The sequence below is a fragment of the Aptenodytes patagonicus genome, chromosome 4, assembly GCF_965638725.1.
Source record: "Aptenodytes patagonicus chromosome 4, bAptPat1.pri.cur, whole genome shotgun sequence".
NCBI lineage: Eukaryota > Metazoa > Chordata > Aves > Sphenisciformes > Spheniscidae > Aptenodytes > Aptenodytes patagonicus.
In genome coordinates, this window is record NC_134952.1 from 42242510 (window position 1) to 42262916 (window position 20407).

Genomic DNA, 20407 nt, shown 5'->3' on the forward strand with positions numbered 1-20407 from the left:
AAATGGGCATGTACTTTTTTTACAAGCTAGGACATATCTTTATGAATAGTACACGAATGGAGTCAGGGGAAGCCCTTCATGGGCTCCAGGGTATGCAGAGCAGAGCCCTGGGCCTCCAGGTAAGCACAGATGTATGTATATCCAGTACTCATTTCTCCCACTACTCTGTCCATGCTGCAGACTGCAGTCTAGTGTAGAGGTCCTTGAAGTGGCTGTAAAACAGTGCTTGCAGTGCCTTATTGCAATAGCATAGAGCTCAGCGCGGGCTACTTTGCTCAGTGAGAAACCGAGTAAAATCAGCCTGCGCTGTGCTCTGCCTTCCTATGCAATACTCGTAATGGTATATGAGCTAGCTCAAGTATGTACAAATTGTTTCCATTAACAGTAGGCACATGCAAAACTTGAATTCATACAAATATGTGCCACTCTGATGAGCAGTCTTGTTGGCTTAAGTGGCACAACTTGTACTGATGAGGTCGGTGCCTGTGAGTTTTTGTGGTCTTTCTTTTCCCCATGGATGTATTTTATAGATGTTGTTCAATGCATGATTAGGATTGACATGTTCGAACTCTAGATCGTTCTACAACCTTTCTGAATAAAACTAGGGCCCTGAAATCACTTGCCTGTTCTATTTAAATGAAAAAAAAGCATGGGAAAAAGGCAGTGTGACTTTCATTTAGCAATATGTAAGACAATTTTTAACTGAAAGGACTTATGTTTGAAAGAATACATTTAACTGCATATGCTACCTCTGCTTTCTGCTTTCATAGCTGCTAGACTTCCCAGTGACTGGTCACTTAAAGAGCCATGCTGCGTGCATGTGTGTGCTGAGATAGGAAAAGCACTGCACTATGAGACTGTATGTGAAGCAATTGTTTCAAGCCCTGCACTTCCAAATCACTGCAGCCCAGCAGCAAACCACTGGACCTAGCAGCTATTCCCTGCTCTCTAGGTGACCTAAACCCGGATTTGGGTGCTCAGGGTAAGCAATATCAGGACTTGATAATAAGAAAGAACGAAAACAAGGCATGGAGACAGATAACAAAACATTCCCAGCACCTTAGATGCAAACATGCTTGCACTGATTAAAACAGTTTTAGGATGTATGAATGCTGTTTTACAGTGGAACATGACTCTGAAAAAATGTATTTTCCACGAGGCAGATTTTTAAGGGTATCGAGACGCAGAGCGCTGTGTATTTTGGTTTCCAAAAGCATCCAGGGTTTAAACCCTCAAAGGGATTTATATGCTGAACCTGCACTTATTTCAAGGAACGTTAGACCCTTTGCCACTTTGAAATCCTCCCCTCGAAGTACCTATCTTTATTTCTGCATGAAAAAATCTCTAAAAAACTGGCCCTGTGAAACTAAATCTGTAATTTAGCTCCACGGGTGGATAAACGATCTCAAACGTTAATAGTTTTGGAGTAACTAGAAAGAAAATAGCCTAATGTGCTCGTTATGAGATGGATGGTGGAGCGTTACTTCTGACTTACAGTTTCGCGTATCAGTAAACTATGAAAGGGTACTGTCAGTGGCACCATAAATAATCGGAGCATACCCCTGCAGCGGTCAGATGTGAACTCTTGTGCCAGCGCTGCTGCCATGGAAGTCACGGGGAGTTTTGTCGTTGAACTGAGGGGAGGACAGGGTTGGGTCTCCCCGATCCGGGGAGGGCTGGAAGGGGGGATATGGGGTATTCTCGTCTATGTAGGTATATTCAGACGTACCTGCGAAATAGTTGAGTGGTAAAACCGTTGAATCCTTGTGTTTTGCTGCTAGAGAGAATCCATAAAAAGAGATTTATTGTCATATTTCCCTTTTGTGTTGTACTGTTCCCCTCCATCATAAAATATTCTCGTCGGTTTATTGCAAAGCAAATATAGCAGCTTAGTTCATAAGCGCCAAAGTTTCCCTCCGTTACACCCCGGCTTTCAGACATAATTGAATTAGCCTCTATTTTTGTTGATACTAGCGAGGGGATTGCTGCCCCGAGCCGCAGTAACGAGGCTTATCGAGACCTGATGTGTGCAGAGGGGTCGTTACGCAGGGACCGAGATGGACCCGCACCAGCCCGCAAGTCTGTAGGAACCCGTCCAAGCAGTTTTAACTTTTATTCTTCCTGCCGAAGATTTAAAGCGGCTTTGTACAACAGTCAAACAAGAATAAACAGCTGTGGAAAATATAACAAATCATAAGAGCGGTTTAACAGAGAGAGGGGGAGCGAAGCCCGCGAAGCAAACCCAACCGCTTCGAGAGCCCTGCGTGAGGACAGGCGGAACGCCTGCCTGATCCCTGACCCCGGCTTAGGAAGCAAGGGGGGGCTTGGGGGAAATCTCTTGCGCTGGAAAGCTCGTGGCTTCAGAGCGGCGTCGCAAAAACCCTCAGGCAGCATTGGGTCCGGGAGATTCTGCTTTTGAGTCTGATTTTTTTTTGTTTTTTCCCGAAGATCACTTGCTAAGTGGCTCCTCCGGGCGGTCCCGCTCACCACCACCCCCGGCCCCCGGGAAAGGTGTCCGCGGGGCTGTGCGGGGAGAGGCGGGGGGGGGGGGCAAGGGGAGCTCGCCCCAGCGGGCAGGTAGCCACAAGCCGGGCCGTAATTACAAAGCAAACAAGGGTGAACTATTGGATCGGCCTCGCCCGTGACAAGATCTGCGCTTTTTGTCGCCAATTTGTTTGTGGAGCTCTATTTAAAGGCGCTTGATTGAGGAAACGTTGAAAATAGCAGTTAGGGTTTCCCTAATGAGACCTCTAGAGGAAAGCAGTGGCATTCAGGGGGCTCCAGGAGGAGGAGGGGAAGCGCTTAACCCTTTCCAGCCGCCCCCAGCCCGGCGGGGCTCCTCCCGGGCGCGGCACCGCCCGCGGGGCGCCGCCGGGGCCGCTGGGGGGGGGCCGGGGCCGCCCGCCCCTGGGAGGCGCGGTGGGCAGCGAAGGGCAGCCCGCCTCCTCCCCCTCGGCCTTTAGCATTTCGACCCCCGGCCAGCGGGAGGGGTGGCGGCGGGCCCCGCCGGGGGCAGTGCCGGGGCAGGGCTGAGCATCCCCGGCCTCTCCCGGCGGGGGCGGCCGGTGCCCCCGGGCGTGCGCCCCGGCAGGACCGCGGCGTCGGGGCTGTGCCTCCCCGCCGCCCCTCGATTTACTGGGTCGGATCGTCGGGTGGCTACGGGGTAATGCTTCAACCCAGCAGCTCAAGGCCGGGCGGAAAAAAAAGGGGCCCTTAGAAATGCGGAAAAGACCGGGAATGTAGTGAACAAGTAACAAGATGTGTCACATTAATATGCCCTGCGCTGGGGCCTTGTGACACTCTCTTCCATGTATTCCTTGCTCCGTTTTCTCTTGCTGTGCGAGCCTGCCCCGGCAGTCGTTCTCGCAACCTCACAGACGCTTACGTGCTCAGTTAGCGCCTGAATCCCGTATTAAATACAAATGAGATCTTTGGTAAAACGCGTGTTGATAATACTTTGGAAGGTGCTAATGCCTGTAAGGGAGCGTGGATTGCAGTCCTCTTTCAGGTGTCTTCCTCGAAGCGCTGACGCTTGAACGATATTGAAATTCCCCCGCTCTCGATTTTATCGATCAGCTTTAGTTCCGAAAAACGGGGCTCGCTTTCGCAACGAGCTGCCTGCAGCCTGCAGGGCCCTCGGATCTTACCCAGGGCATGTCTGCTCCCTCCTCTCCCCGGCCACCGCACCATCTTCTGCACATACATCACCGTCAGCGTTTCTGTTGAACGTGTATAGGTATATGTGTGTGTGTATGTATATATATACCTGGACGGAGATCAAAATAATCTTTTAGGGAATACCTAATAAAAAGGGAGCATTGTCTCTTCTTAGAGGGAAGAAAAATGAAAAGCAGAAAAACAAAGTGTTGACTTAGTAAAATATGTTCTGCACGGTGATGTAAAATATTTATTTTTGTTGTCGCATTTACACCCAACGTTTTGGCCACGGCTCCGTTTCCCTGCAGGTCTGAGGAGGTACATGACACTCAGTTCTCCGTTTCCCGGCTTCTTCGGTTACTTTCCTGAACAGAAAAGACAATTTGGTTGGTTTTTTTTCCTGCTAAAGTGAAGCAAATAAAGATTTTGCGTATCCACGGATAGGTTGTATCATCTGTAAGAACAAATTACAGTACGGCCGCGCTTTTCTAGTAAAGCCTCCTGCCTTCTGTTTATGTTATGCCATTTCTGTTTGTAATTATTTTTATTTTAATTTTATGTCATTTTTAACAGAAGCCAGACCGTTTTTCCCTCCGTGTTTTGTACACAATGCTCTCTTTCTCGATAAGATGTTCTTTCCTATCTTTTCGTTTTTTCTTTTAAAAATGTTTATAGTTCCCCACGAGCAATTCTCGAATATTTCCCTCTTGTATTTTAAGGACTTGTCCCTGTCTTGCTTTATTTGTTTGTGTGAAATTTAGTTTGAAAGGAGATCAGAGAGAGCAGGAGGGGTTTGTAATAAGAGAATGACCAAGTGACCTAAAGGCTGATTATATGTCATTAACTGGAGACTTGGTGTATCCAAATTACCAAAAAGACCTCACTCAGCCAGATCAATTACACCGAGATACGCATATAGGAATTGCGGTCCAGGCTGATGCTTCTAGCAAGTGTGCAGCCGACATTTGCAGGAGTCAGCTGCTGAGTTTTAAGACGAGCCCGTGTGCTTCAGCCGGTCCCGGGCAAGCGGGAGCGGGGTGCGGTGCAGCAGGTACACGGCGCGGGGGGCACCGGCAGGACGACACCGACATTTTGGGGCGTGTAGTTAGGGCGAAATTGCAGTTAATTGTCACTGCTCCCGCGGGATCTTTTTTTTTTTTTTTTTTTTTTAAGCCAAGCGAGGTTGCCTTTGATCTATGAACGCTGCTTAAACCTCAGCCTTGTTAAATGGAGACTTTCCATGAAGAATGACAATAGAAGTGTTGATTTTTGTCAACCTAAACCCAAAGCGATGCCAGCCTAACTTCTGCTTCCTCCAACGCCTGAACTTCAAATGCTGGAGGACAAAATATTTATTAATTAAGGCAATTAGATTCGCGAGCTATTTCATCAGCGCCGAGCTCAAGAGCGGCGTAAGATGCTCTTTCCCAGGAATGCAAACAACATTACGTGACAGAAACGTCTGCCTGTCTGCATACATACATGTGCGTGTTTATACATGTGTATGTATAGGATACGTGTGTGACAAACCCGATAAATAGAGACACACTGTGCGTTCACTGCAGCATTTTGTAAGGTCTTTATTATTGTTCTTCTGACAAAGAAGGCGTCTTGGTTGGAGTTCGTTGTGTTTCTCTTTTCTTTCTCTGATTCCTGTCTAGGGTCTAAATGCAACTCTGGATCCTCGGTCACAAATATAAGCAATCCTCGAATAATTGCTTACACATGCAGTGGTAAAACGCGCAGGGTCCCGCGCTTACCGCCAATCATTGCGACTTACAAAATGGTCAGTGTCGTGGGTTTTTCTCGCCCCTGCTCTTTCTTTTTTTTTTTTTTTTTTTTTGTATACACAAAGGCTGCGAGATTATCATGCCTGAAATATGTGGGCGTTCGTTACCGATAATAGTAACGTAAACCAGGGTTCCTCCACCTCCAGTGGCAGCAATTAATTCGGGCCTGCTGGGCCCGATTCCGCCCTCTGCCCTGGACGTTGAAATCCAGGTTGTGTGAGCGTAACGGAGGGTATAAGTAGGCCCATTAGGCACAAGTCCTTTTCATTAACCCGCACTGACAGGTTGACCTTCAAATGATATTTCTCCGGTGCTTCTTTACAAAAACCCGTTTTCTTGCAGGTTTACGTTCTTCTGCGAACTCCTAAGCGATGGCCCAGGGATAGGATGCGTCGCATCCCTGGGACACGGGCTGCTTCGGCGTCCTCAAATCCATCCAAGAACGATACCCCTTCCCGATACGTTTGGTCCCGGGTCAATGACATCATGCACTCTATAAATTCAAACGCGTCTCGACTTTTCAAGCCGTGCACCGGGCTGTTGAGCGATGTGGTAGGCAGCTGGGCGGGAGGAGGAAGGAGAGGCACCCTGCAGCCCCTGACCCCCGGCCGCGCACCCCCGGGAGTGTAGGAGCTGCCGGGGAGGAAAGCCGTCGGGGGCACTGCCCGGCCAGGGCTGCGCCTCAGGTGCAAGGGACGGGGTGCCCTTGGGGTGCTTTTGCGGGTCTGATTGTTTGCTTTAATGAAAACTATAAAGTAGAAGGGAGGACCCGGCGCTGCTGCACGGAGCGGGGGACGCGTGGGGCCGGGCTCGGTACCGGGCACCGCAGCGCTGGCGAGGGGCCCGCCGCTCTCTCTGCTGCCCTGCTCCGGGCGGCTTCGTGACCCCCAAAATCGCCCCGCCGATATCGGACGTTCCTCGACAAGAAGGTGCAGAAAAGGAGCAAACGAATGAGAGGCTCGCTGCTCAGGCACCGGCCAGGCGCTTTTATGCCCCTGGCCTGCTCATTAAAACGCCCGGCCCGCTGTGCCTGCAGCTCTCCCAGCCAGCTAGCCCGAGAGTCCCCAGCAGATGTGGGTTTCCGACCACCCAGCGTCGGCACCTCTTCCCCCTTTCCATACGGTTTGGTCTGATTCGGAGAAATTAGCTTAATTTGCAATTTAGCTTAATTCACACAAGCCCGGGCTGGGGAGGGGAGGGGGGTGGAAGCACAGCTCTATTGTTTTGTTATCCCCAAATCCCACCCTACCCTTGGCCCGGAGGAGAGAAGTGACCTGGCGATAAGCGGCCCGGCGGCGGCTGAGCGCCGGGGCAGGGCAGCGGGTGGCCCCGGCGGCGCGGCCGGGGCCGGCCCCGCTGAGCGGGGGCCCTGCCCGCCGCCCCCCGCCGCCGCCCCGCTCCTCGGGCTCCTGCCTCCCGCTCCCCGGGCGCCGCGTGGCGCCCACCGGGGGCAAGGGCAGCCCCTTCGTCCCGCTCAGCGCCGCGGAGGGCTGTCGTGCCGGAGATGCAACTACCGTGGGGCAAAAGCAACGATGCAGTCCCCCCGGCAAAATAAAATTAAAAAAAAAATAAGGGGGGGGGGGGAGGGAAAGGGAAAACCAGCCTCGGTAGAGTCGCCACCAAAATTTCTTAATTACAGCGAGCTAGGAAAGTCCTGTTTGGCAGCAGAGCCCAGATAAATCGCCGCCTAACGCGCAACCATTTTGGCAGGGAAATAAGTGACATAAGGCGAGAGGTTTGTTTTGGGTTTCTTTAAGCGAATGATTTGTGCGCGAAAAAAATGCAATCGAATCAATAAATGGAAGATTGGCAAAACGCCGGTGCTTTTTAGCGGACTCTAAGCTTATCTTAGGAAAGGTACTCTGGACTACAGCGGTTTCCAACGCGTTGATCAAACAGAAAAGGCTACAAACCCTGACCGGGCAGTCTGAGTAGTTAAAAGCTGAGGGAGGACACAAGAGCTGCATTTGCTCTAAAACTCGCTTTATAAAACGCATAAACAGCTGCTGAGGGATAGGAGGAAAAAATATATGTAAGATCCTGCTGGGTCCTTTATCTAGAGACCCTCTTTCTCCAAAGCTAATTAAGCAATAATGATGCTAGCTTTGGAGACTGGTGCCCTGATCGATATCTCCTGTATCTTTTATTACTTTTACTCTGCCTCATGTTTTCCGTTTCCTTCATCATCGGAGATGTTATCGGAGTGACCGTAGTGGCTTGCCACGGAGACTGTCACACTCGCGGTCCAGCCTGCGGTATATTTGAAAGCTCCTACACGAATGAGGAGAGTGCAAAGAAACACAAACCTGTTTGCAAGCCAGTATACCTTTTCGGCCTTGACAATGCCCGCTTCTTCTTCGCATCGGGGAAAATATCGCAGCAAAATAAAACTGGAGAACCGCTGCAGCAGCTCGGTGGATTTCCAGGCTGCGCCCTGCAGACACTGTATCCCGAGCGGCAGGGGTGCGCTGCCTGGCCCCTCCAGGGCTCTGCCTGCAACGTGTGCCCACGGCCCTTCTTAAATTTAAAAATCCGCACTGGAGATACGTTAGTTCCTTGGGATAATACAATATATACGTGTGTGCGTGTGCATATATAGATACAGATATCCATCAGTCATTTTAGTACAAGCATGTGTGTGTACGTATAAGATGTATGGGTATATACATCAGTTCTACATCTGGACTAGTTTTTCACGTTCGTACTCAGTTTACACCCAGACGCGCACGCATATGCGTATATACTTATATAAATGTACGCCTGCGTTTCTGTTCTCTGTGCTCGTCCCCTCGCCGGGTCCAGCTCTGCGCTCCCCGTCCTGCCGAAACGCGGGGCCGGCGCCCAGCTTCGCCTTCGATATTTCCCCGCCGGAGCCAACTCCCCGCCACGGCAGCGGGCTGCTCCTTGGCGGGCGGGCTCACCCGCGGAGACTGCCACCTCCCCGCCGAGCTTTCCCCGCCGAGAGCCCGCAGACCCACCCGCAAAGCCCCCGGGCCCCAGCAAGCCCCCGTGTCCCGGCGGCACCTCCGAGGGCGAGCGGGGCGGCAGCCCTTTTCCGCACCGGGACCGCTCGGGCTTAGCTCGTCTCCGCTCCCCCGGCGTTGGGCTGGTTCCCCACAGAGGGGCTTTTTCGCCCTCTTCCCCTCGCCCCCCCCAGCGCTTCCCCCCAAGGCATCCCCACGGGCTCTGCAGCGGGGCCGGAGAGCGCGCTGAGCTGCAGCAGAAATTGGACTTGCGGTTCTCGCTGCCTCCTTTTGCAGACTCCTCCATCTCTATCTTTCTCTTTCTTTAATTTATGACCTCTCAGCTCCCGTTGACACAGTTTTCCACACTGCCTATATTGTAGGATTGCATCGCAATACACGCCGAATCAGCCTAGCCGTCAGCCAACACACATAAGGGTGGGTATTTGATATTTCGCAGCTATTTAGTAACGCTCGGCTCCATTTGAAGATGACAACAATTCGCCTCGCCTCCAAGTTATCCATGAATTACAGCTTGAGATCCATTTTCCCTTTGTAATGTCTTCAAGCTTACCAAAGCAAAACACCTCAATAGCTAGTGGAGATTTCCTCCTGGCCTGGCCGTTAAACAAACATTTAACTATTCCCTTTCGATAACTAAACCTGCTTTCCGCAGATGCCGGTCTTTTTTATTGCAGAAGCAGGAATGCGGCGAAATATTTATATATTTGTTAGTAAAAGCTAGCAAATAAGCTCTGAACATGCTGTAAAAAATATTCGGTTACTTACCGATCAGACCAGTTAAACAAGCACGAAACTGATTTCGGGAGCGTAAGTGATTCGGGTGAATACCGGTCGAGGTGCGTAGGCGCAGGCAGCAAGCTGGAAGAGAATCAGTTAGAGTCGGGTTTATCGTCAGTGTCTCAAAGCAATTCTTTCTGGAAGAAAATACCGTCCCTGGCCAAACCCTGAGCTCTCCGCTCCCTCGGCAAGCCAGCAGCCGCGAAGCCGGGGCCAGCCTTTGCTAACTTGGATCGCAAGCCCGGTGGCAGGCGAGGCGATGTAACCTCTTCTCCCCCCGCACGGGAACTAGGGATCTCTTTGTGTGTATTAACCGGCAATAAAAGTATAAGCCGGGGCGTTGCTGGGGCATGCCTATCACAACCGGGCGATCGATAACGTGCCCCCCGAAGCTGGTTTTATTTGTTCCTCTACCGGACCGGCACAAAGCGCTTTGTAAAAGCGACCTCGGAGCGTATCAAGCTCTCACACGGATTTTTGCCAAGAATTCCTTGGATCCATACCGTACCTGGTTTGAGATTATCCGATATTTAGGTTTTAATGACTTTGTTGGTTTTTTGGTTGTTGGTTTGGGGGGGTTTTTTATGCAGATTTTACAGTAAGGCATCTGCTAAACACTTGCATTAACCTCTGCCTCCATGATAATTTTCCCCCCCTTGTTTTAATTACATTATGGATGCGGAGGGGCAGCCAATCCTAAAAGAGGAGCTCGGCAATTAGCAGGGCGAACATCAAAAAGTTTTATTGCGGAGGGCGGCGGGCCCCGCCCCCGCCGCCAGCCATTGGCGGCCGCCGCTTCTGACGACATATATTAACCCGAGCGGCCCTAAACATGTAGCTGTACATGGAGATCGTGCCGGGGAGCCCTGCCAGTGCCCCGCGCCGCGCCGAGCCCCGCCGCCGCCGCCCGCCGCCCGCCGCCGCCGCCGCGCCCGGCCGAGCGGCGCGGATGCCCCAGAGGAGCGCCGGGGCGCTGACCCCCGCGGCGCGGCGGGCAGGGATGCTTGCGCCCGCCCGGCACTGACGGCCCCCGCCGCCGCCGCGCAGGGCAGAGGGGAGCGCCGCCCGCCCGCCCGCCCCGAGCCGGGGGCGCATGGAGGGGGGCCGCGTGTAAGTACCACCCGGCCGGGCCGCGGCGGACTTGGCGAGAGCGGAGGGAAGCAAGAGGCGAGGAAGATCCCGGGCTGGGAAGCCAAGCCATTTTGTTTTGGTCGACTTCTCTCCATAGCTTTTTTTTTTTTTTTTTCCCTCTGTGCGCGCTTCCTCGAAGACCCGGCCCCGGGCGAGGAGGAGGAGGAGGAGGTGGAGGCACAACGCATGAGCGGCGGCGGCGGCGCCTGGGGAGGGGGGATCGCTCGGGCACCCGCGGGGACTCTGCAGCAGCGCCCTATGGAGAGGCAGCGGGCAGCGGGGCAGTGCTGAGGGGTGAGCGGCGGGGAGCATCTCCCGCCGGTGCGGCGGGGGGTGGGGGGAGGGCGGGGAGGGGAAACCTTTGTTTTGGGGCCCGGGGGGGCGGGGTGGGGTGCGCTAGGGAGCGGGGATGAGTCTAGTGGGCGGCTTCCCCCACCACCCGGTGGTGCACCATGAGGGCTACCCTTTCGCCGCCGCCGCCGCCGCCGCCGCCGCCGCCGCCACCCGCTGCGGCCACGAGGAGAACCCCTACTTCCACGGCTGGCTCATCAGCAGCCACCCGGAGATGTCCCCCCCCGACTACAGCATGGCTCTGTCCTACAGCCCCGAGTACGCCAACGGGGCGCCGGGCATGGACCACTCCCATTACGGGGGGGTGCCGCCCGGGAACGGCCCGCCCGGGCTCGGGGGGCCCCGGCCGGTGAAGCGCAGGGGCACGGCGAACCGCAAGGAGCGGCGCAGGACTCAGAGCATCAACAGCGCCTTCGCGGAGCTGCGGGAGTGCATCCCCAACGTGCCCGCCGACACCAAGCTCTCCAAGATCAAAACCCTCCGCCTGGCCACCAGCTACATCGCCTACCTCATGGACCTGCTGGCGAAGGATGACCAGAACGGGGAGGCGGAGGCCTTCAAGGCAGAGATCAAGAAGACAGACGTGAAGGAGGAGAAGAGGAAGAAAGAGCTGGTCAGTGCTCCGGGACGGGACGGGACGGGACGGGGCGGGGGGGCCGCGGAGAGGAGGCTGCTCGGCCGCCCGCCGGCGCCCCATCCCCGCGCACCCGGCGCTCGGCTGGGTCGGGCGGCCGGGTGATGTCCGTGGGGGACGCTTCGGTCCCACCCGTCCCTGGACATACCTGCGGGCCGAGAGCGGGACGGGGCACAGCCCCGGGCGGCCGTCGGCGCCCGCGGCTCTCGCAGAGCGCCCGGATCCGGCCGGGCGGCTGCGAGCAGCCGCGCGGGAAACACCGCGACAGTAGGGCCCCCCGGGGGGGTCCGTTCCCGGGCTTGGGCTTGTCCCGGATCCCGATCCGTGATCCCGCCAGAGGCAAGCCTCCGCTCTCTTAAATAAAAGGCGAGAGGCGCGATTACCTGCTAAGCCCAGCCCGGCTTTAAACCCTCGGCAAGTAATAGGTTCGCAGCGCGGGGCTTTCCTGCCCGTCCGCTCTGCGCTTGAACTTTTTTCACTCTTAACGGGAAGACGAGGCAGCGCAAGCCCAATTTCGTGTAGGCCCTACGGCACGCTCGGGCGATATTCTCGCAGATTTCGCTGGCCGCAGGCCCGATGTTTTGCCACGATACGTGCCTGTGCCCATCTCCTTCCCGGAGCGCGGGAGGGGACGGTTCAGCGCGGACCTTATCGTAATCCCCATCTCCCCGCAGACGGCTGGCGCCGCTCAGCCTCCAGCCCGCTCCCCGTGCCTCTGGGCCCCGGGGTCCGGCCGCGGAAGGGCAGCGGCGGTAGCGCGGCGCAGGGCTCGGCCTCCGCCGGAGACGGCGGGCGGCCGCGCACAAGGCGGGGCCGCTCCCACGGGCGGCGGCTTCGCCCGCGGCGAGACCCCGCGGAGACCGCCCCGCTTTGTCCCCTGCAGCCCGGAGGCCGCGGCAGCAGCCCGTTTCTCCTCGTAGTTTTCCCTCTCAGGGCAGGGCAGAGGCGACCTAGGAAAGGGAGGAATACCTCTAACCTTTTTTTCTCCTCTCCCCCTTCTCTTTCTCTCTCTTTCTCTCCCTTCGCATCCTGTCTCCCCAGAACGAAATCTTGAAAAGCACAGTTAGCAGCAACGATAAGAAAACCAAAGGGAGGACTGGCTGGCCGCAGCATGTCTGGGCTTTGGAGCTCAAGCAGTGAGCACGGCAGGACTGGAGGAGCCGTCCTCTTAGTCTCGGTAGTGAGCTCTCCTCTGAGGACTCTTTGTATTTGGAATCGTCCAGTTTATTTATGTGCAATTTCTCCCCCAACCCCCCCAAAATGTGGATATTTGAAGGAGAGGGAAAAAGCATTCCATATATGAAGAGGAAACTCCAGCGTGGTAAGGGGTAATGTCTCTAATAGTTTCGTGAATGTTATTTGCTCTGTATAAAACACACGGGGAAAACAGAACCATAGAAAAGGAAAAAAGATAAAAAAATCCCTCCCTGGCATTAGTGTGTATGTGAAGTGTATCTTTAATACTTGGCCTTTTGGATATAAATATTCATGGGATTATAAAGTTATATTTCAACAGAAGCAGTTGCACCAATGTTTCGGTTGACTCGGTATTTAGTGTTGTAATTTTGTTGTGGTCGTTCAGTATTTGAAGATGTTTTCAACAGTTATTGGTTATGTGCACTTCTGTCCGTAAGGGAAAAAGTGGAATCTAATTAATATTGAAGGTGTAAACGTTGTAAGTACTCAATAAACCACTGTGTGTGTTTTTTACAAAACCAAAAAAAAAAAAAAAAAAAAGAAAAAGGAAAAAAGAAAACCCAAATCTTTTTATGTTTTATACCTCAAAATGTTTTGAATAACAGCGTTGTTTATGGCTTTTTTTCATAATATTTAAAATATTCGGAAGTAAACTAAATTATAAAGATGGCTCCTAAGTTTATTTTTAAACAAGTGACTGAGTGAAAGGAGGGGTAGAGGGAGGGATCTCACCAGGCCCGTGAGTGTTGAACAGAAACCGGCAGTTCAGCCGAATAGGAATTCCTTGTGGTGGTGTTCTCCATGCAGGAGACCTACTGCTGACGGGAAACGGACAAGGGTGCAAACCCCGGGCGGATCAGAAATCGCAGAGATGCGCGGTTTGCTTGCCGCAGGAGCCCGGGCGGCGGCGGTGCCAGGCGCTGGCGGGAGCCGAGCCCGGAGCGGGGCCGGGCGGCGGGGGCGGCCCCGCGGGGGCGGCTTCCCCGGAGGGGTGCCGGGGGCAGGCGAGGGAAGCCGGAGGGCTTTGCTCGGAGTGATCTTGTAGCAGGTAATTTTACGTCAAGGAAGAAAGAGCGAACGAGGCGAGGGATTTGCGGGCGGGGGGGGGATATGTAAGATTTACAATGAGCTACGGTGAACTTAATAACTTCGTGGTTCCCAAAACTCTCCTGGGTTGCACGTTTCCAATCCGCCACAGCGAGCATTTTTTTTTTTTTTTTAACTGTTTTTCTGACTGCAAACTGCAGCAGCCCGTGCTCTGTGGGTCTTTTTAGTACGTTCATCCGCTTCGCCGGTATGATCTCTCTTCCCTCATGTTGCGCAGTTACCTCTCGCCCCGTCTGCCGACTTCTTAACAAGGGTCCCGGTGCCAGGCCGGTGGCTTTTCTGCTCCCCGGTGCCGGGGCGAGCTGCAGACATTCAGCGCTGGGAAATGCGTGGCATCCCTCTGTACCGTAGGCAGGCATGGAAAAAAATTAAAGCTTTTTACATAAAGAGGCTGCTCTAGGTATTTTTGGCAATTCCCGGTTAAGCGCAAGGTTTTCCACCTTTTCCATAATAAAATTCGGGTTCGTATTTTAAACCCTTACTTAAGTCATCTCAACTTAAACCAAGCTGGCTCTCTCTCCAGGTCCAGGGCTGCATACCTGCCTGCCTTCCCCTGCCGCCGCGCCTAAGGAAGTGGCTCCCGACGAGACCCGGCACTAAGCGTAGGTAGATGTGCAATTGCCCATAAAAAGATAAGGGAGCCCCCGCGCCGTTTCGCCGCCCCTGCTGACAGTGGGGAGGTTGCGGGGTTACAACAACCAGACAAAAGTGATGTGCCCTCCCTCCCATCGGGTCAGGCAGCCCGGCTCTGCGCTCCGGCGTGGGTCTGTGTTTACAGACACTTGCCTTTGTTTATAACACTTGGAGAGAAGAATCTCCCCCCCTTGTTTGCTTTTCCTTGCCTGTTAGCTGCCCAGCTGATAAACTGGAGCATCTCGCACTCCCCCCCTGCCCAAAGCCCTTTCTTTTTTCACGGCACTCAAAAAAAAAAAACCAAAAAACAAACGGGGGAGCGGGCGAGGGATGGCTGCGGGGGCTGCAGTGCGGCACGTCCCGGGCAGCCTCCCTGCAGATGCTGTGTCTTCCCTTTCACCGAGTCGCTGGGCTGCAGCTCCCCCGGGGGATGCACGGCGGGGCGCGGAGTGCGGAGCCGCCCGCCGCAACCCCCCCCCCCGGCCCCGCCGCCTGGAGAATCGCCTCTCCGATATTTCCCCATCAATAATTTTCCATTTTTGAAACGTTAATTTCTCAGAACCGGGAGCTCCTCTGGATCCGCTAAGGACGATCTCTTTTAATTGCTCGCTAATGAGGATGTTGCCGTTTTCTCGGGAGCAGTCATTCCCGCAGCTAAATCACAAGAGCCCTAGACAGGCCGGAGCCGACAAAAATGTAGGTTTTGACGTTAAAAGCTAAATGGGGAAGCAGAAGGTAAATTGATGGTAGATGGGGATGTCAGTGCCCTGGCCCCAGCTCTCCGCCAGCAGAGCCGAGGCCTGATAACAGCGGAGCTCTGCGTCCGCACCCTGTCCGCACCCGGGGGCATCGCCTCCCCGGCGGCCTGCCCGGTGATTCCTCGGGGCCAAAGCATTTTGGGGAGCTCTTTCAGAGGTGAAAGGCACGTAGGAGGAGAGATGGCAGCCTGTCCCCCTCTGCAGCATCTCTGCGCTGGGCGGATGGGAGGAAGACGAAAGAAAGGAGGGCAGGGGAGCCGATGGAGTGCTGCCGGGTCGTTGAAGCCATGTCCCCGCAGACGGACTCATGGCCCAAATTTGCTCATATTTCAGCCGGTCGCCTCGTTTCATGGCTGTGGGAGTGAGGCTCTCTGCTCTGCCTCGAGAGAAAATAACTTTTTTTTTTTTTCCTTCCCCTTGAAGAGAAACAGCAACAAAACTCCCCCGGGTGGCATCCCTCCTCCCCTGCCCTCCCAGGAAGCGTCCCCTCGGCTCCCCGAGGTGCGGGCCCGGCTGCACACCCGAAACACCGCGGCCGTTCCCCCGCAGGGAGGCGAAGACCTCCCCGGCGGTGGCGTGTCCCCCGGGAGCGCCCGGTTTAGGCAGATAGCAGCGTGCTTTTTTAGAGTTCTTCGGGGTTTTGGGGAGCGGGGAGGCAGCGAGGGGCCGGCCTGGTGCCCTGCCGTCGGCAGCGAGCCCAGGCGGCCGCTGGCGGTACTGGGTTTTGGGGGCTCCCTGCAACGTGCGAGACCCCGGCGGGACCCCCCGCCCTGCCCCTGCTTTTGGGGTTGTTTTATGTGCCCTCGTTGCTATCGGACGTGCATGGCATGCCTGCATTCCTGCAGGCAAGGAAGATAAACTGTGGTGGGGCTTTTTTTCTTCATTTTGCTTTGTGTTGTGGGCTTTTTTCACCCCCTTGTTCCCAGGAGCTCTTCTCTGCGTCAAAAGATTATTGCAAATTAGTGATAATTTGCTATCGTTGCCAAAGAGGTGTAACGGGGCCTCCCCGGTCAAGCCGCAGACACCCCTAGAACAAGCGCCGAGACATCCGCGGGCAACTGTAAGGACATGAACAAGGCCAGGGGATGCCATGCAGACAACGTGAGCTTGAAAGGTGGGCGGGGAGGAGAGGGGGAGAAGGTTAATTATAAAACCTCTAAGCAAAATATCCTCCTTTTGCGCTTGGAAACCTAACCTTAATCCTCCTTTTTCACACGTACTCGCCCAGCGACTCACAAATACACCCAGAAGAAACCTCCAAGTAGCGATGGGAAGGAAACGCATTCCGCACGCCTGCAGACATAATCCCCTCTGTTGTAACGAGGGGCTTATCAATGTTTTATATATTTTTAATTTGGGATTTTTTTTTTTTTTTTTGCAGGCCATGAAACATGTGCCTTTGCAAACGAGCTCCGATCTTTTCTATTTCTAATTGGCCAATTACTGTTCAGCTGTTTCAGCTCGTCCCGTACAATGGAGATTAAAGCAGAGTTGTTATTTGAATTATATATTCACATAAATTCTAGCAAAGCGTGGGGCCAGCGCCTCTCTGGAAATCCCTGTGCCCCTCTCTCCCACTTCCAAACCAGCGTGGTGTCCGTCTCCTTCTTCCCCAGCTCCCCCCCAACCCCATTTTCCTCTAGAAATGTCGTTGCTTTGATGATCCGATTGTAGAGCATTGATTACAAATTTATTCTCAGACACTATATAAGTCTTTATATCTGCTATTAGAGACATCTGGGAATGATTAGAGCCTTCCCTCCCCCGGCTCTGCTCCCTCTATCTTGCAGCGAGGAGCTAGAGACATGTTGACGTCAGATCAGACGGCTAGGAGCCATCCTGCTCTCCACTTGGGTGTAATCACGGCGGCGCTTTCCAAGCTCCAGCCCCGGCCGCGGCCGCCAGCTGGGATGCGGGTGCAGCGGGACGCGGCGCTCCCGCCCCGGGGGTCCTCGGCACAGCTCGATTTTGAGCCCCCGGAGGCTCCGGCTCTTCTGGAGTTTGCCGCCGAGGTTGTTTGTTTATTTGTCTGTTTGGGACTTTGAGAAAGCAAAAGCGGTGCATTCCGCGGACGGTGCTCCCCCCCCCCCCCGGCTCCCGCCCAGCCCCCGGCCCAGCGCTTGCTTTATCTCAGCCCGATTTCTCCCGGCGCATTCGCTCACGGCGCTGCCTTCCAAAATAAATATCGAGCCAGGCAGATTTCCACCTTATGTCTTGGCAGGGAGAAATTAGCCAAGCAAAGTGCAACGCTTACGTGCGGGCAGTCGCAGGCGCGCTGACACCCCGCTATCCAAAGTGGTAGTCAGGTTTACAACGAGCCGGCAGAGCTGGAGGCTGCTGTAAAACAAGACGATTCCCTACCCAAACGGCGGTGCTGCTGGCGAGGAGATGGCTTTGCACCTGCTATTAAATCCCAATGAATCGCCTCTAACTGAGAGCTGGGGATGACTGACGGTAACGCCAAACAGCCAGCATGGTAGCTCTGGCTCAGCGGCACCCAAGACCACGTTTATTTCCAGAAACTTTTTACTTTATGGTTTTGTGCGTTTCGCACCACTCTCCCCCCCCCCCCCCCGCAAGGACATAAAAAATAATAATTGAGTAAATACATCTTGAGCCTCCGCCGGCTGTTCGCGAAGTCTTGGACGGCTGACACTTGTCCAGCTGTACGTTGCAATCAGTGCTGCTACCAGGAAGGGGGGGGAGTGGATGAGAAAGCAGTTGATCTCGTCTCCAGAGGAAAGAGATAATGTTAGACTATTTGTCTGAAGGATTAAATTCTCGGGGTAAAATACGCTTGCCAGGAGGAAAAAAAAAAAAAGGCCCGCGTGACCCTAAAAATAAATAAAAAAAATACGCTTCCATTTCTTTGTTCCAGCAGAATAAAATAAAATAAACCCCCTAAGATACCGCAACGCTCCGCTGTGTCTGTCTGTAATCTCGAAAGGAAAAGGAACATTTCCTTTCTGAATCAGTGCAAACGGTATGCTGTGCGCTCGGCTTCCCACCACAGCCACCAACCCCAGGGCTCGGGCGGGGGGGAGCGAAGAAAAAAGAAAGTAAAAGTAAAGGAGGGAAAAAAAAAATAACCCCGTGAAACAAACCCGAACCGAAAAAAAATCCCAGCAAATCCCACCACTGGGCTTTACGAGAGAGCTCTGACCGGTGACGGCTCTTCTGCAAGGCTGAGGCTGTCGCCCCGGCACCTCTCCCCGGGGAACCCCTGGCCCTGAGGCTGCATCCGCCTCCCGGCGGGAGGAGGCCGGGCGGCCCCCGGGGGGGCCGGAGCCCGCGGTCCCGCCTGGGGAAGGCGCAGGGGTCTGCAACCCCGCCGGTCGGGGGGCTAGGTACGGCTGCAGCCGGGAGCGGGGTTTTGGGAACAGCAGTAGTATATTAGCGAAACAATGGAGATCAGCGCGCCCGCATCTCGGAGACGTTTACTTGCTAGCCGAGAAGGCTGTTCAAAGCAGGAACGAGCCCCTGCGTTGCCCAAAGTACTCGGGAGAAAAATGTAAAATTATATTTTAATGTATAGCAGTAGAGTCGTTTTCCTGGCCACGTATATTGAACAAACATGTGGAGATAATAGAGAGGACGATTCTCCTATAGGGGTCTCTATTTGCATGCCATATGTGGCTATAGGCTGAAACAGCTGCGTATAATGAACTTTTTAAAAAGCTAAATACGCATGCAAACCCATAGCAGTTTTCTAAAACTGGCCTAAAAGACAATGAAATGTCCTGCCAGAAAATACAGGAGGCGGAAGAGATTAATAATAATGATAATAATAATGATAATAATAGCTTCCCCGCTACCCCAACCAAGCCTCAAGCCTCCGCAAGTTTGCTGGGAGCCCTGCCCGAAGGAGGACCCCGGCAGCTGGGGGGGTGCGAGGGTCCGGGGACGCCCGGGGGTCGGGCAGCGACGCGGGGGGGGACCGGGGCGGGCTGGCAGGGGCGAGCCGAGGCGCACGGCCCGGCCTTGACTGCTTCTCTTCCAAATCTGGTTTTCATAGAGCCGCGCAGCAATTACCTAAAGCCATAACTGTCTCCGAAATTATTCATTAAAGTCATTCTCGGGAATCTCGCGGCGCTAGCGCTCACATTTATGGCCTTCGCGCCATCCGAGCATGACATCGCCTCTCGCCCTGCTTCCGCGGCGGCCGTGTGTTTAACATTGCGGAGGGGAAGGGGGGGGGATTGCTCTCTCTTGCCTTCCCCTGGTGTGTTTGTTTGCCGGGGATTCAGGTTGCTTTCCCCCTTTTGGCGAAGGAGCGCGATGCAACCCGGCAGACACCTTGGGAGCGAGGAGGGTATTTTGGGGAGTTGCAGTGTTGTGCGGAAGATCATGTCTGTGCCCTGTGGTGCTGTCAGCGGTGACAGATCCCAGATGCAGCCGCTACTGTATGGCAGATTGAGTTTCTCAGCAGAAAACTCTCTCCCTCCCTCTCAAACGTCTTCAAAAACCTTCTCCAGATACTGCGGGTCACTTCGGCTCAAACGGGGAGAGAAAGGGGGGGGGAAAGGCTTTCCCTCTCCCCCTCCCTCTCTCTTCCTCCGGCCGGATCTCTCGGGGGTGCGCGGGAGCCATGACCGGGACCTTTCCCACCCGGGGGGCCCAGGCCTCCCCTCTCGCCCCCGGCCCGCTGCGAGCACGCCGCTGAACACGGGGAGCCTCGTCCAGGTAAGCGGGGGGCGGCGGCGAGTGGAGCCGGCGGCCGGGGCTGGGGTGGTCCCCGGAGCCCGTCCCCCCTCCCTCGGTCGGGTCTCGCTGCCTGGCGGGGGCGACCGGGGGGGGCGTTGCCCGGAGTTGGGCGGAGAGGGGGGTCCCTCTGCCCCAGGCAAGACGGGGGGGGGAGCTCAGGGGACGAGGTGGGACCCCCCGCCCTGCCCCGCCGGCCACTGCAGCAGCTGGGACCCGGGTCTGCCCAAAGGCCCTGGCTCGGCGGGGCTCGGGCTCCCGGGGCGGGTAACGGAGCGGAGGTGAATTCGGGGGCTTTAAAGGGAAACCGGGGACGGGAGGGAGAGCGGGCGGAGGAGGGGAAGGGCAGCCGGTGGGCGCTGGGCGCAGACCCCGCCGGGAGGGGGGAGAACGGGCCGGCTGCGGACCCGGGAGGCCCGCTTCCATCACCGGCACCGGCAGCCGCCCCCCTGGAAGCGGAGGAGGTCGGGAGACCCCCGTCTCCCCCCCCCTCCCCCGGCTTTTCCTCAGCGCTGCAAGTAAACGGCAAGAAGCACGGGGTTTAACAGCGCCGGGAAACTCAGCCCCCTCTTCGAGACATACAACGTGTATCGACCCTCCCGTCCTTCCCCCACCACCCCTGGAAAATATTCGCGCCCCCCGAGTGCCGAAATCGGAGGCCAAAAGGCTGGGGTGTCTCCTTCT

At 55.0% G+C, this 20407-nt stretch overlaps 1 protein-coding gene and 1 long non-coding RNA gene across 2 annotated transcripts; one reads left to right on the forward strand and one right to left on the reverse strand.

The window, feature by feature from the left end:
* Positions 1-3886: 3886 nt before the first annotated feature.
* LOC143160064 (uncharacterized) lies at positions 3887-9769 on the reverse strand. Its single transcript, XR_012995313.1, has 3 exons — positions 9720-9769; positions 9200-9292; positions 3887-4022 (listed from the first exon to the last, which is right to left on the reverse strand). It is a non-coding gene; the product is annotated as an uncharacterized LOC143160064 (long non-coding RNA).
* Positions 9770-10751: 982 nt separating this feature from the next.
* HAND2 (heart and neural crest derivatives expressed 2) lies at positions 10752-12760 on the forward strand. The gene is made up of 2 exons (XM_076337616.1): positions 10752-11306; positions 12369-12760. The coding sequence occupies exons 1-2, from the start codon at positions 10752-10754 to the stop codon at positions 12465-12467; spliced, it is 654 nt and encodes a 217-aa protein (XP_076193731.1). The 3' UTR covers positions 12468-12760.
* Positions 12761-20407: the final 7647 nt, after the last annotated feature.

Bases quoted from the DNA above. Each gene is read 5' to 3' on its own strand.
- HAND2 (XM_076337616.1), top strand. From the start codon at position 10,752: ATGAGTCTAGTGGGCGGCTTCCCCCACCACCCGGTGGTGCACCATGAG. The intron at 11,307-12,368 runs GTCAGTGCTCCG...CTGTCTCCCCAG, and splicing joins AGAAGAGGAAGAAAGAGCTG to AACGAAATCTTGAAAAGCAC.